Raw genomic sequence first — 15,330 nt, 5'->3', positions numbered from 1 at the left:
AAATAAATACTCAAGTAAAGTACAGATACCTGAAAAATCTACTTAAGTACAGTAACGAAGTATTTGTACTTCGTTACTTGCCACCTCTGTAAACAAATAAAGTAAAGTAAAGAGGCTTTAAAGGTGTTCAGAAATGGCCGTTTGTCCTGTTTGTCGCGCCTCCTTCTACGAGTTTCCACGAGTTGCCGCATGAGTTTACCCGAGTAAGGAAAACAAATTTGATTGGTCGTTATCGAGCGGGCGGGATATTCAATGTTTGGGGCGAGACCGAGCTCGGTGTGTGTGTGTTGTCTCAGACGTTTGATTGACGGATGATGGATCCAATATCAGTGGCTGATGAATCGTGAGCAGCGTGACGCATAATTTGTGTGACTGCACTATCCAATGCAAAAAAAAAAACTACCCCACTTTCATCCCGGATTTACTCGAAAATAGAATTTTGCACAAAGTTTGGGCTACATCGTCTGATAGATGAGTTATTACGGTCCGTGTACTTCGCGGCCATTCGATTTTTCCTTTATACAGAACTGTCAAAAAACGAAAGTAAGCTGGTAATTTGGTTTTCCGTTTCAAACCAAAAACCAAAAAAAACTAAATTCAGGCTGGTTTTTTCGTTTTTTGGTTTTTGGTTTTAATCACAGACAGTCCACAAAGAGCTTCTGAACATTTCCTCCTCAGTTTGTCCCAGGCGGCGGCAGATAGTTTTTAATTAATTAATAATTTTTTTTATGGCTTGAACGCCATTATATGAGACCCGCCTATTAATTGAATAACGGCTGATTGTTTTGTTATTTGAGGAATATAGCTATATACGATCTGCTGCAGTAACGTTCGCCACCTTACGGAATAATGCTGCATGGGGCTGGGTGATAGACCAGCTCTTCTCAGAGACTCAACGCGACCCTGAGGTCTCCAACCCCGGGCATATTTGGCAGGTGGCAGCGGCCCCTTTATGGTTCTTTTCTACTCTTTTCAGTCACATGAGATCCAGTCCCAGACCTCAGCTACAGTCCGGGATTTCATCAGGCTCCCTTCCGGCACAGGGCACTCTAATTGGCAGCTTAGATGAGGGGAATCGCTGTGCGTAATGGTCGCGCGTAATGACAGCTCCTCGCCGGTGAAACACAATAAACTGCGCTACTTCTTGCATGTTTGTCTCATGGCACGGAGGAGCCTACACAGAGGTACACAGACCAGATCAGGCTGCAAAGAAGTCCGCTGTGAAAATGATCTGACTGAGTGGAAGCGAAGCGCTACAGCGCAACAGAGACAGAGACCCAGCGAGGAGAGCAGTAGCTATAAGGAAGATGAGTTAACGATCAGCTTGTGTGAAAAAATAAACACAGCTGTGAAAATGTCCATGTGCTCAAAACACAACATTTACAAAAAAAAGAAAGAAAGATTTCATAGGCCATTCATCTACAGTCTGTGGCTATAACGCAATTCACTGGGCTTTTATTTTGAAGTTCAGACATTTCCGGTCTGTCATCGGCGTTAATGTGTTGTTTAAGATCAAAAATGAAAAGACAATCCAATTTTGACCGTAATTTGATTTTGGTTTACTCGTTTTTTCGTTTTAAAACCAAAAACCAAAAAACGAAAAAACCAGCCTGAATTTAGTTTTTTTGGTTTTTGGTTTGAAACGGAAAACCAAATTACCAGCTTACTTTCGTTTTTTGACAGTTCTGTATAAAGGAAAAATCGAATGGCCGCGAAGTACACAGACCTATTACACTAATGTTAAGACCCATAGTGGAGTCAAATTCTTTTTTTTTCTGTACAGCTTTAATACACAACTTAGATCTGCTGTATAATCAAATATACCTTTATATATGAGACCTTTAAAACATGTTCCTATCTTCATTTTGAAGAGGTTTTGCAGCCAGGCTGTGTACACCCACCCACCATGCCTTAAGTGACACCTGTCATTTAAACTGCACAGTCAGTACAGACTTCTGTTGAGTTCAACTTCCTGCAGGTGTCTCTCTCTTCTCTACCACGCTTCATAAACTTGACTTGACAGTGACACCATCATCCAATCCCGGCTCTCCCCTTCCCCTCTTTCACTCCTGGTTTAGTGGTGGACCGACAGACAGACAGACAGACAGACAGAGAGACAGACAGACCGATGCAGAGGAAGCTCACATTGCTCTCCACTCCATTGGCCCGCTGCTTGTTAAGATAATGTGGCTGTATGTTGTGTTTAATTACATTTAGGAGCCATGTGGGAGTGCCAGGCGGATGCAGCCTCGGAGGAGACGTCCCCCCCCCCCCCCCCCCCCCCCCCCGACTCGTCTCTTTCAAACAGCATTACACAGCTAAACGTCCTGCGAGGGATCCCGTGTAACTCGAATGCAATCAGCCTCTTTAATTTAGGAGACAACATTGGAATGATGCCCTGATTAAAGAGCCCGTGCATTAACAGTCGTCCAGCTGAGACACATTGATAAACACAGTCAGTCCTGCTCGGCTGAAGTTCCTCTCTGCCCCGTCTGCTCTCACTCCATGCGTCTCACTCTCTCTCCGTTTGCCCGGCTCCCTCCAGAGGCCGCGCTGCACCACTGCAGGCTCTGCCAATAATACCTGCGTAGCTGTAGTCACTGCATTGTGATCAGGACTGTTGAAGGCAGTTTATCTGCTGCGGGGGTAAGAGCCAGCCGGCTGGTTTGTTTGCAGCTTTTCTTTTTTTTTTTTTCGGGAATCCGTGACGCCGAGGGGACGGATCTGCAGAGCAGGTAGCGAGGAAGAGGAGGAGAGGAAGAGGAGGGGGAGATACTTCATGTGCCATCAATAAGGATCACATCAGCAGAGAGACTGGACTTCTGCTGATTGATGCTGGCTGCCGAGAGAGAGAGGAAGGAGGGAGGGAGGGAGGCAGGGAGGGAGGAGGGGTTCAGTGTGTGTTGCTTGTGTATGAGTTACTAGGGAATCTGTAGATTGAACGTGCATGTATGTATGTGTGTGTGTGTTTGTGTCATCCAGCCTGTGCGTGTGTGTGTGTGTTTCTATGATGTCAGTATTCTCAGTCAGCAGCACTGAAGGTGGCGTTGCTGCTGATGCTTCAGCCCTGTGTGGCTGCGCCGGCTTCAGCGATTGGGATTCAGAGAGGAGAGGCTAAACGGGAGCGGGAGGCTGACAGGCTCAACTCACGGCTCCGCTCAGGAAGTCGTCAAGTGAGTGGATCAGGGAGTCGGTGGAGACGGGGAGACAGGCTCCTCCAGAGATGCTGCTTTTGCCGCTTTGATGTTTTGCGCTATGGCAGGAAGAGAGGAGAGGGTGAGGGAGGGTGTGACACAGGTCCCAGGTCAGAGCCAGGACATCAGTCAGATCCTGAAGCTTCTTCCAGCTTGTTTCATTCTCACCTTGTGAGTGGAATTCGGAGGGAGAGACGCTGTTGTTCTGCTGTTGAGTCGTCATTGCTTTTTTTAAATCTCCTCTCATCTTCGCCTGGCTGTGTCTGAGCTCTCCATCTGATCTGCTGACAGAGGAGATCTGAAAGAGCCCAAACCTGGATCTGGAGCAACTTTTTTTAATCGAGCTGCACGTTAATGCGTTGCAGCAGAGCCGTCCTGCAGCTGTTTACCTCCAGGGTTCATGTTGTTTGGCGCATGTCTTTTAATTACAGGTCAAGTTTAGTCCAGTTTGTGCAACACAGAGTCATGTGAATGTGAATCAATGGTATAGGAAGGGTTTTTGCAGCAGCGAAGCAGGCCAAGGATGGCTTTGGCTGGAAACTTTATTGTGTTCCCGTGGAAGCGCGGTGCCAGCGTGAGGGCTTTCACTTCCACAAGTCGACATATTTTAGTTTAAAAGTTTGAATTTTGCAGCACAGGCTGTTCCTTGGTGGACAGGTTGGAGCAAAAACAAACGCTGCCGTTGTTATTCTGAGCAGTCGCAAAGACTTTTCTTCACAAATGGAGACATTTCTGCAACTGTGCACATCAGGAGAAGTGAACAGACAAGTGGGTAACTCTGAAACTTAAACATTCACCTGCTGCACAGAGGAGCGGATGGAGCTCTGACCTCCAGGCTGCATGGAGAATGTCAGAGCTATTTTAACCGTCCATGCACTTCAGTGTTGGGTAGAAGGAGATCATGCTCACCGCTCTCGCTCAGCATCATCATTTATTGATCATCTTAAAGTTTCAGTCTCTCTAGACCGGTGATCCTCCAACTTTTACAGATCAGACAGAAACTACAGCCACATCTGATAGCAGTGTTGCTTTTACATGACAAAATCCTGTCTTTGTGTTCCTTGGTAGGAACTCTGTCAAGGACTGGACATACGTAGAACCTCTGCACCTTCATTCTAGAGAGACTCAGGATGAAAGGTGATGGATGAGCCGTGATGCTGAGTGAGACACCGTCTGACACAGGAGACATTTGGATGTGCAAATATATCCATCTGGAAAAATAGCTGTAAATGTGCTCAAATTGAATTCCTCCACTGGGTGCTGCATCCTCCACCTTCCTCTCATCACTCCCCTCTTTCTTTCCCCAGCATGGTGGATGTGTGACTGACAGGCCTCCCTGTGTGTGTTTATATCTACCTAATTATACCTGCGTTTTCAATTTTTGTGCCTTTAAAAACCTGCCGGAGTGGAGAGCGGAGCATTAGCACCACGAGCTGTCAGTCTTGATGAACCCACTCCTAATAATCATGCAGCAGCAGCAGCAGCAGTGGCGGTGGTGGTGGTGGTGGGTAGGAACCTGTCTTCATTTGCATTTAGTTATAATTTTAGATAAATCTGGAGGGAAACATTTCTGTTACTTACAGGAAAGTTGAGTCACACGGTCGGTACCACAGCGTCTCTGCAGGAGCATAAATCCTCTGTCCTCGCTCTCTCTTAAGAGGAGGGGGAGGGAGGGAGATGTACAGCAGAGGGGAGGGGAGGAGGGGGGGGGTGCTCAACAATGTAACAGATCAAACCTTCCTCCTCCTCCTCCTCCTCTTCGCCTCAAGTCTCTGATTAACTCAGCTGTCCAGCAGCTTGTGTTGAAGCCGTGCCGGACTCTGCGGCAGCCTGATGTGACTGTAGCTGTCAGCAGGAATCGCACAAACACACACTTCCTCTCTCTTTCACACACACTTTCCCTCCCTCTCCATCCTCCTGCTCTCCTGTTTGTTTACTTGCCCCCCGATGGGATGTGGTTTTGCATTTGCGGCTCGCGTGTTTTTGTGTCCTGAGCCTGTGTGTGCGTTTGTATGTTACCATCAGGATGCCAGTTTGCCTTTGTGTGTGTTTGTGTGTGTGTGTTTTTCCCTCCCCGATGACGGCTCTCATTTTTTCGGGTTTTGCGCTTTACGACTCAACATCATGGAGAAAGTCGCTGAAGCAAACCACAACAGATACAAAGTTCTGAGAGGCGGCGTCTTTAAAGGAGCAAAACGTCCCGCTTCCAAGAAAAAGGAAAAAGGGCGGGAGAGGAACGCTCTTAATTGAGAGTGGTGTGTGTGAGGTAAACGAGGGGAAAAAGGGATTATTTCATCATGAGGAGGGTTTATGAGGGAATTCCTCGGGAAATGTCGACCATCCGACGCGCTGAGGAGCCTTTTTCTGTTTACTGAAAGTTTGTCTGCGGAAAACCCAGAGACAAAGGTGATGGAGTTCTGTCTCAGTTTGATTGACAGCTGATGGATTGAAGAAGGACCACAGGGAAAAGACACAGAACTTTAATCGGAACTTTATACCAGAGGCTTGTAGAAAACGGTAGCCTACATCCCTGAGCAGGTTTTCACTGTTTTAAATGTGGAGACAAGAAGAAAAGTTTCTGCAGCAGTCTCTGTCTTTATATGTGCTGGGTGGGTATAGATTTTTTCTTTTTGGTACCGGAATCTGAATTTGAGCATAGTTACGTAGGAAGAAAGATGTTGCTCCATGGCTGTCTGTAGAAATCTGTTTCAAACACACGCTGGGCACAGTGGGAGGCAGGAGATCTGCTTCAGCTGCTGTTCCTCAGGTACCGTCTCTTAGTCAGACGAGTCTGGGAGGACATTTTTAGAAAAGTTGTGTGAGTGGAGAGAAGAAGAAATGATGATGGGTAAAGTTAGAAAACTGTCTCCGGGATGTGGGACGGACCTTCTCCCATCCTCCTATTCATACACCAGAAACCTGAGTCTTTGTCAGTGCATACGTGCGCTTTGCTGTCACGCGGCCAAATGTGAATCACATCTCTTGTCTGAAGCGGCAGCAGCTGTCGAGGTCGGTCTGTCGCCTGACGGACAAAGCGTCGGTCGGCTTATGGACTCTAATGAAAGACAAAGAGGCTGTTAAGAGGTTTAGGTGACAATACGGAAGATTAGCTGACATGTTGCTCTTCCGGCCGGACAAACATAGACGGGAAAGTGAATCCACCTGTTGCACCGAATGTCTTCATCACCGCATGATGTAGAATAAATAGTAGAAACTTTTATTTGTATCCGTGAAACTGTCCCTCTGAAGGAATCTGCAGCGTCTTTATTTCTACATACTTGGACTCAATGTCCAGCAGTCTCCTGACAGACTGTGTATTGTCTTTGACTGGAGCGCTGTGCAGTGTTTGCACAGTCAGGGGAGGCCGTCATATTAACATCTATCTATCAAAATGTTTGCTGGGATCATTTACAAATCCCTTGGAGAAAGATCATAAACAGTGGAGATCTCCTTGCCCCCCCCTCCTCACCCTCCCACCCCCAGACAGCCAGGGCTCCATGAAATATTTGTGTTTGTGTAGTGGAGAGCATGAGTGTGTGGACATTTACAGTGACACTGTAGAGAAGACAGAGGCAGAGCAGACAGCATGGAGGAGGGAGGAGGGAGGAGGAGGGTCAGAGGTCAAAGGTCAGAGACCCTCCCACACTTCAGTCTGCTCCATGTTGTTTGTCCTTCTCTTTGTTTTTTTGTTTTTTTTACTCCTCACGGCTTCTGTAAAGTGATTTATGTTGATCATCTTTGATGTGAATTGAACTTCCAGTGTCAACGGGACATGTCCCATCAGTGTGTTGTGTTTGCTGTGAATTGGCACTGGCTCAGTGATGGATTGTAAAAACAACATAACCAGATGTTCTTCTATCAGAAAAAATCTGCTTTTTAACGGCTTGACTCGTCCTTTATGTCTAATGAAGATCTTCTGATGATATTCTAATCTTCTAAGAGGAAGAGTCTAAAGATCAGGAGACACTGTTAGGTCACATGACTCTTTCCTGTTGCAGATCATTATAGCAGAAACTGAAGTTACTCTTTTTTATCCAGCTTTGTCCTTTCTCTACAGTTTGCCAATGTGTTGCTTTTTAATGCACTTTAAATTACTTGAATGAATTTGAACAGATCACATGAGTATTAACTGATGCTACTAATATTTTGGGGCTAGTTTACGATGCTGTGAACACTGAAGAGTTTGTTGTTTGGTCTAATGAAGGGGCCAATGCACAAATACTAAATCAGTGAAAACTGTGTTTGTTTGTCACACACACACAGACACACACACACCTCCTCTCTGTATCTGTGTTTCTCAGCCACACACTGACAGTGTCTGTTCTGTCTCTGCAGATTTACACAGACTGGGCCAACCACTACCTGGCCAAGTCCGGCTGCCCGCGCCTGATCAAGGACCTGAGCCAGGACATCACTGATGGAGTCCTGCTGGCACAGATCATCCAGATCATAGGTCAGTGTCTACACACACACACACACACACACACACACACACACACACACACACACACACACACACACACACTGACTTCTGTTTGTCAGTGTTGTGTCACTAGAACTAACAGTATATTGTTTCACTTCAGACACAACTTTAAATATTTAAAGATTATTAATGATGCTCAGATAAATAAATCCATGTGTTATCTGCAGTATTAAAACACTGTGTGTGTATAATTCATTCTTTCTGGTAGATGAGGCGACCACCCACTTGCACACACACACACACACACAGACACACACACACACACAGTGAGCTGTTTGGTCTTTGTTGTGGTGAGTTGAGGGAAGCTGTGCCTCAGTGTGATATTTGGGCCAAATCACAGCAGCTCCCTCTTGTTTTGGGTGCTGGGCGAGCTGCTGCAGCAGCAGAGAGCTCTGACTCCGACACGCCGGGGCGCAGAGGCATGTGTGTCCCGCTGGAGCGCACACAGTCTCGCCTCCTGTCTGTCTCTCTGTCTTTCTCTCTGCTTTCATGTCTCTGTCACTCTTTATCTCACTTCATCTCTGCTGCTCTCTCTCACTCCCTCGCTGTTGAACTTTTTCTAGGACTCTCTCTCTCTTTGTCTCTCTCACCCCTCATGTCTCTTATTTATTTAACACATTACCAGATACTTTTTTTCAGCAGTAGTGCAGTAATTTCATTACCGCCTCAATAACACAGAGGGCAGGCTTCTGTTGGATGGATGTTTGTCCTGTGACGCTGGGGGATGTGTTAGCTTATGTGTAGCGAGGGGGGGGGGGGGGGGGGGGGGGGGGGGGTAATTAGCTTTGAGCAGAATACACCTTCTTAAAGGGATAGTTCAACATTTTGGCAAATTGGCCCATTGCCATAATCCCTATAGTCGTAGCAGTTCGTTACCTTTAATTGTCGGTGCAAGCTATTTTTAGAACGGTGGAGCAGAGCCGCAAGCTGCTCAGAGCTACGCTATGGAGGATAGTGGGATTTCTTGGTTTCTCTCATCAAATTCATCAAATACACAATCCAACAACTCCAAAACACTCTGGTGGACAAGTTGTGACCTGCACATTCACCACGCTATTAGATAATAACAGAACGTTACCAGACAGAGTTGTTTTAGAGGCAAATGCAGAGACTGCTTGCTGAAAAACTGCCCGTGAAGGCAACGCACATCAGCGGTTTTGCATGAATTTACCTCGAAAACGGCTCCGTCTCATAACGTTCCATTATTATCTCATAGTGTGGTGAATGTGCAGGTCACAACTTGTCCACCAGAGCGTTTTGGAGTTGTTGGATTGTGTATTTGATGAGTTTGATGAGGGAAACCAAGAAATCCCATGAGCCTCTGTAGCGTAGCTCTGAGCAGCTCACGGCTCTGCTCCGCCGTTCTAAAAACAGCTTGCACCGACAATTAAAGGTAACGAACCTACTGCTATGACTATAGGGATTATGGCAATGGGCCAATTTGCCAAAATGTTGAACTCTCCCTTTAAATACACGCTGCATCCTCAGTGTTGGCCAGTGCACTAACACTGACCATGAAAGCAGCAGCATGTGCACATGAATCTGTTTTTACGGTGTGTGAGGTCATAAATTCTGGGCTGCGTACAGATTGGCCATATGGACCCTCACAGGCCTGGGCAGATGATGAACATTTATGCCAAGTGGACTCTGGAAGCCACACACATGTGGAAAGTATAATTTGTGCTTTAGTGTGTTTTTTTTCTTTTTTCTCTCAACTGCCTGAAATGACCCGTGTTTACGTTTAAAGACCTGTTGTTGTCGTCGCTCTGTGACGGCTGGCAGAGAGAAAAGCAGCCTGATACCGTTTCCCTCTAAAAACCTGCTGAGAGCGTGTTCATTAAACCTCAACCACAGAGGTGGCTTTTTGGAAGGTGCAGGAAAAACAATGTAACAGTTTAGTGGTTTATGACTGCAGCACTCACCTGGTTCTGTTCAGGTCTGGAGGGTGTGTGGCCCCCGAGGCTTCACTCTGAGGGCTGCGGTGCTACATCACTGAGGCTGCGGGAGCTGTTAATGGTCAATAAATACCTCCAACCCACAGGCGGACAGCGTGTCGCACAGGAATGCAGTTGCATTTTCACACCACACTTTAAAAGTCCCAATTTTACACTTTTCTCATTTTTTATTGGACATTCTGATATCCTGAGGAAGATACATTTCACTGTACTGTAGTTTTACTTCTCCGAGCTCCAATAACAATAGATCAGGGGACCAATCAGAGGAGGGAAGGCTCCGAGCCTCTCATCTGATTGGCTGACTGTTTCCTGAGCGCTAGAATAAAAATATAGCCGATCTTAGGTGAAGACTAAATCCTGCAAGGTTTGGCTGGTGATTCTAGGTGGGCGGAGTTTGAGGTGTGGCTAGAGCAGTGACTGCTTAGTTGTGACATCACAAAGTTACAGAAGTCCTGACGGCTGGTTTTAAGACTGTGAATCCAGACTGTGTGTATTTCTCTGTGGACTGAGGCTTTGATACTAGTCAGGTTTATCCTGCTTTATAATCAAAACAGACATGGACATGTACCTTATACAAGACCTTTAAATAACTTCATATTTCAAGTAACTTGCACAAATTGGCTGTTATGTAATTACCCTCACTCTTTCAGACACATTTTTCTCACATTCTTTTTCTTCTTACATCTACTGCCTTTACTCTCACTCTCTCTCTCTTTCTCTCTCACACTTTCTTTCTCTTTCTTTGCTCTCTTTGCGTTACTGTGCTGAACTTTTATCTTTCTGGGACTCTCTTTTCTCTCTGTTTGTCTCTCTCACACACACACACACACCCCACACACATTTTCCTCTCAATTTCATAATCTGTCTTTCTCACTGATACTGTCTTCATTTTTTTTCCATCAACTTCCTCACTCTCTACACACTCTCTCTCTCTTGCGCTCTTTCTCTCTTTCTCTCTCTCTCTCTCTCTCTCTCTCTCTCTCTCTCTCTCTCTCCCCCCTCTCTCTCTCTGTTGGATTGAAACTTTACCCTCCCTGCTCGCCCAAACAGACAATGAGGCCAAGCAGGCCTGTCAGTAATTCTCTGGCGGCAGCTGACGAATTAGGCAGCTTTGCTTCCCAGACCTCTCCTGCGTCGCTCTCCACCTCGACTCACACGCACACACACACACATGCACATTCACACACATCCACACATTCACACACATACACACACACACAGACTCTCCTACGCTAACCTCAGCAGAGGTTTCCTGCTGGATCCCTGCACCTGAACTCAGAAGAGGCTGGAACGTCTGGATGTTAAAGTTCACAATGGGACGACAGTAAAAAAGTCTTCTCTGTGTCTTTTCTCACGCAGCGAATGAGAAGGTGGAGGATATCAATGGCAGCCCCAGGAGCCAGTCACAAATGGTGAGTGTCTCAACTTTTATATCCAAGCCATATCCATCTCCTGCTGCACTATGTTGCATGAGAGTGAATTATGTTTTATCTGAAGCGCTGAGATTTAGTTGCGCTGCTGTGGAGCCGGGATGAAGTTTTATATTTGCAGCTTTATACTTAATATTCTCACTGAGGCTACGGGAGTAAAATAAAGTGTAGCAGACCACAGGGATTACAGCCTGTCAGCCCGAGTCATCGCTCAGAGACGAGTTCAGGTGACGCTCTCATCCTCAGCTCCCGACAACAGCACATCCCTTCAACATTATAACACAAACCCGGGGCTGGAAAACGTCTGATAAATAGTCACCTACATACCACTGAGAGGTTTTGGAGTTCATTATTATTTATTTATTTGACAGCTGCGGCGCATCGTTATTTTTCCAGATTAAGATTTTTACATGAAATACTGATGGAGGTTGGTGAAGTGAAGTCTGCTTTGTGACATTTCAGATGTCAGTGAGTTGCTGGCGGTTCTACCACAGACGCATTTCCCCTCACAGCCTGTCGCACGGTTTCCTTTAGATTAACACTTTGAGGCCCAGAGTGGCCACATTATCAGATGAACACATTTCATCTCTAACCACATTCATCATCTCACTGCTCTTCAGATTTATTTAGTGACCTGTTGGAAGCAGCCATCCCAAAGGTTGTAAAGCAGTTGAATTTAGTGAAGCAGCTTCTTTATTAAAGTGTTTAAGAACATTTTGCTTAAAGTAGGATACATGAATCTCCACTGGTTTAGTGCTGTGTGCCACTGCTGACCATAGAATACCATTAAATAGAGGACATATAACGTCACAGTCCTCCTACCACCTGTGTGCATCCATTAACCCCATCTTTTACACTTTTCCTGTGATTTATTTAACTTGAAGGATTACGTACTAGCCAGTTAATTACATTTTCTCACATTATTATCTAAAGCAGAGTATTTTTACATGTCATGAAATTATTTTCGAAACTTCTCTTTTTGTTAAGGAGAAGTGTGGATCCATAAGTAGATATATTTGTGGTTTTAAAAATCTAAAACCATCCCAGTGTAGTTTTACCTCTCCTCTCTCAGGCTTCTCTCTGAAGCTCTAATGTTAACAGGTCAGAACCAATCAGAAGGGAAGAGGTTCTGGCTGTCTCTTCCGATTGGCTGATTGTTTTCCGAGTGGTGAAAGCAGATTTCAGGTGAAACTCTCTAAATCCTGCAAGGTTGGGTGGTGGATCCAGTTTGGTGGTGCTGAGAGCTGCCACTGCTTTCACACATATTAATTAAGAAGCTAGATCTGCTGTTTAATCCAAAACACATGGACATTTACCTTCATACAACATGGGCACTTTAACAACTCCTCGGTTCTAAATGGTAACAGTCTGAGCCCTGTGTGTGTGCCTGTGACTCCAGTTCAAACCGATCACTCACCAAAGTTTGAACTGTCATTCGACTCTTCCAGTGTTAATCTCAGACCAGGACTCTGATTGAAATCATTCACAAACCGTAAGCATCTTTACAAGTGGAGATGGTGATGAGTGGAGTAACCACACTGCCACTTGACCAAAAAATGCAGTGGAGCAGTGAAAACTTCAAACTTGATTTACTACGCCTTCTTCAGTAATCGGTATTTCTGGCTGCCATGTGGCTGAGTGATGCTGGCGGTGTCGTTTTCCCCTCTGTTAATGAGACGACGGGCTGTATAACTGCTGATTGTCGTCACTGTGAGATAATTACCCCTCACTTTAACTGGAGTTGACTAAGTGTTTATGCAGCATTGGTTTTGCCCTGGCATCTGCCCTCCTGCCATTAAAAGTGACTAAAGCTGTTGAGCTGATTTGGCGCGTTTTGTCAGTGAGACGTTGTGGGTGAGGAGTGTGTCAGGCCCTGACAGTGTGTGTTTTTTGTCTGTCAGTCTTTGTGACTCTTTGTCAATAGATGCCAGAGCTGTGCAGTTAGTGTGTCGAGCTTTTTTTTGTTGTTGTCGTTGTTGCTTTTTGGTCTTTATAAGATTTACGTTACACTAACAACCACTTGTTAGTTTGAACAGGTGATGAATTCGATAAAGTTTCATCGTCCCGTCACTGGAGCGTATTTCACAACTGGTTTCACACGTTTCCTTCACGGTGAGTCCAGCTGTGGTGGAAGCAGACGGCCAAACTCTGCTAGAAAAACAACATTAAAGACCAGGAAGGAGGAAAAACACTAAGGTCAATGTGAACCCTCGTATCCCATAATGTCACTGTGTCCTAAACCAGTTGTGGAAAGATAAACTGCTGCACATTGCCTTATTTTTTATTGCCACATAAAGCGCTTCTGGTCCCAGAGTCCAGCCTGAGGCGCTGGTCACTCGGGGCGAGCTGCTGCAGCACCACAAGCATGCAGCTCCATACGCCAGCGACCTCTGTGTGTGTGTGTGTGTGTGTGTGTGTGTGTGTGTGTGTGTGTGTGTGTGTGTGCAGCTCGCTCTTTGTCTCCGCCGCTCGCTCACTAAGCCCATTGATCCAGCACCTGCTCTGACCACAGAGGGTCCGGCCAGCTTGGGAAAAATGAAGTTTGCGGAAGCACGGCTGCTTATAGAGTGGGCGCGAAGGGAAGGAAGCACACACTCATATAACATCACAAAGACGCAGACGCTGGACAGGGCCGCTGTCGAGACAGGTCAAGGTCCTTAACCCAGGCAGGTCCAAGGACGTGTTCAAGTGTGCGTGAGAAACAGCAGCAGAGGAGGTGGAGACAGTGCACAGGTGCAGAGCTCAGACCTGCTGTAAAGTCATGTGATACACCGTTTAATGCAGTGATATCTCACAGTGTAGACGGAGCAAAAGGTGCTTTCACACTTAATCCGTTCAGTATGTGTTACTGTGTGAAAGCTGTCAATCAAACTCTGTAGAACCCAATGAGAAACAAACTAAGATCAGCTCTTAATCTGTTTCTAGTCAGGTCCAGACCAACCACTGTGACTCTCCATGATCAGAGATGTGCTTTATGAATCCAAAAGCCAAATTACTGTAGAGTCTGTGTTGCTGACTGCCGGTTGTCAAGGGAACAATCTTACAAATGACTTACCGTGCATGTTTATGCAAGTTATTTGGTAATCATTGTGACATCAGCACAAGAATACAATACTTTCCTCAATCATCCTCATTAAATATGCAGTGATGACACTGCCACTATCTCTGTCACCTCTGTTTCTGTCATGCATATTTGCATATTACTAGCTGAGGCTGAGTCGTAGGTCTGACTGATGAAGTTCATCAGCAATGTGAAGCCAAACAGTTCACCTCCACTAAAGACCACAAGAGCCTGGCTCCAACCACTGAGTCAATCCCACAGTAGCCTTTGGGTGACAGGTGGGTGAGTCGACTGGCACAGAGTAGAGTCTCAGGGCGTATTAACACCAGGCTTGTTTAGTTCACTTGAAACAGACTTTTTTCCTTGGTGTGGACCTTTTGAGTAGGTGTGAATACAAACTACCAGACTCTGGTATGGACCAAACAAGTCAACAGAGAGACCACCTCTTCAGCGACCAGAGTCCGAACCCTGGTACGATTCTTTTGTAGTATGAATGCAATCCAAACTTATACCGAACCAAATGCAAAGTCCAAGCGCCTCTTTGGAATGGACAGGCTTCCACTGTTGTCAGAAAATTAGGGAATCATCGCTTGTTAGCAACGTGCCAGCCAAAATGAGCTGTGGGTCAACATGGAGCACAGATAGACACGCTGCCTCCTCCATATTTGGTCAGAGGAAAACATTTATCAGATGCTGGACAGGATGCACCCGTGGCCGTCTTGCACATCAAGATCCCGCCGATCATTTTTATCCAATGATTGAGCAACTGTGGAACACACATGCTTTTGTTTACTGAGTTGATCTGCTTGTAAAAAAAAATGCAAACGTGTACCAAGTAAGAAAAAATGTGGTCCACACCAAAGCAAGTGAACTATCGGACTTTCCTGGTGTGAATACGCCCTCAGATTCACACAAGTATCACACCAAGTAAAGGGCAGAGTCCGGTGCTGCCAACCAGCAGCTCAGAGCTTCAAAACCACTCTTCAGAAACTTGTAGGTGGCGTCACGAAGGCAACATCCATCTATCTTTCTATCTATCTACAGCAATAGTAGCCAGTCACTGCTGTTGGAATGACGGTCCATGTAACTTTAAACTGTTTTTCATGGACCAAATGAAATACAAAAGTGTTTTGTACAGTATGTAAGTGGTTTTAGCTTTTTTTTATCTCATAAACTTGAACCCTGATATGACCCTGAGATCTGAGAC

General features: G+C 45.7%; 1 protein-coding gene across 1 annotated transcript in view; it reads left to right on the top strand.

Annotated features, from left to right (window-relative positions):
- The window catches only part of nav3 (neuron navigator 3), a gene marked incomplete at its 5' end in the record, with an annotated part of 225,133 nt that overhangs the window by 58,474 nt on the left and 151,329 nt on the right, over positions 1–15,330 (top strand). Inside the window, 2 exons of the mRNA XM_083999642.1 lie at positions 7,530–7,647; positions 10,992–11,044. Of these exons, the coding sequence (XP_083855768.1) occupies positions 7,530–7,647; positions 10,992–11,044 (171 nt within the window). The remainder of the gene's footprint in view (positions 1–7,529; positions 7,648–10,991; positions 11,045–15,330) is intronic.

This window comes from Trachurus trachurus (assembly GCF_905171665.1).
Source record: "Trachurus trachurus genome assembly, chromosome: 23".
Taxonomy (NCBI): Eukaryota; Metazoa; Chordata; class Actinopteri; order Carangiformes; family Carangidae; genus Trachurus; species Trachurus trachurus.
This window is presented reverse-complemented; position numbering and strand designations above follow the sequence as displayed.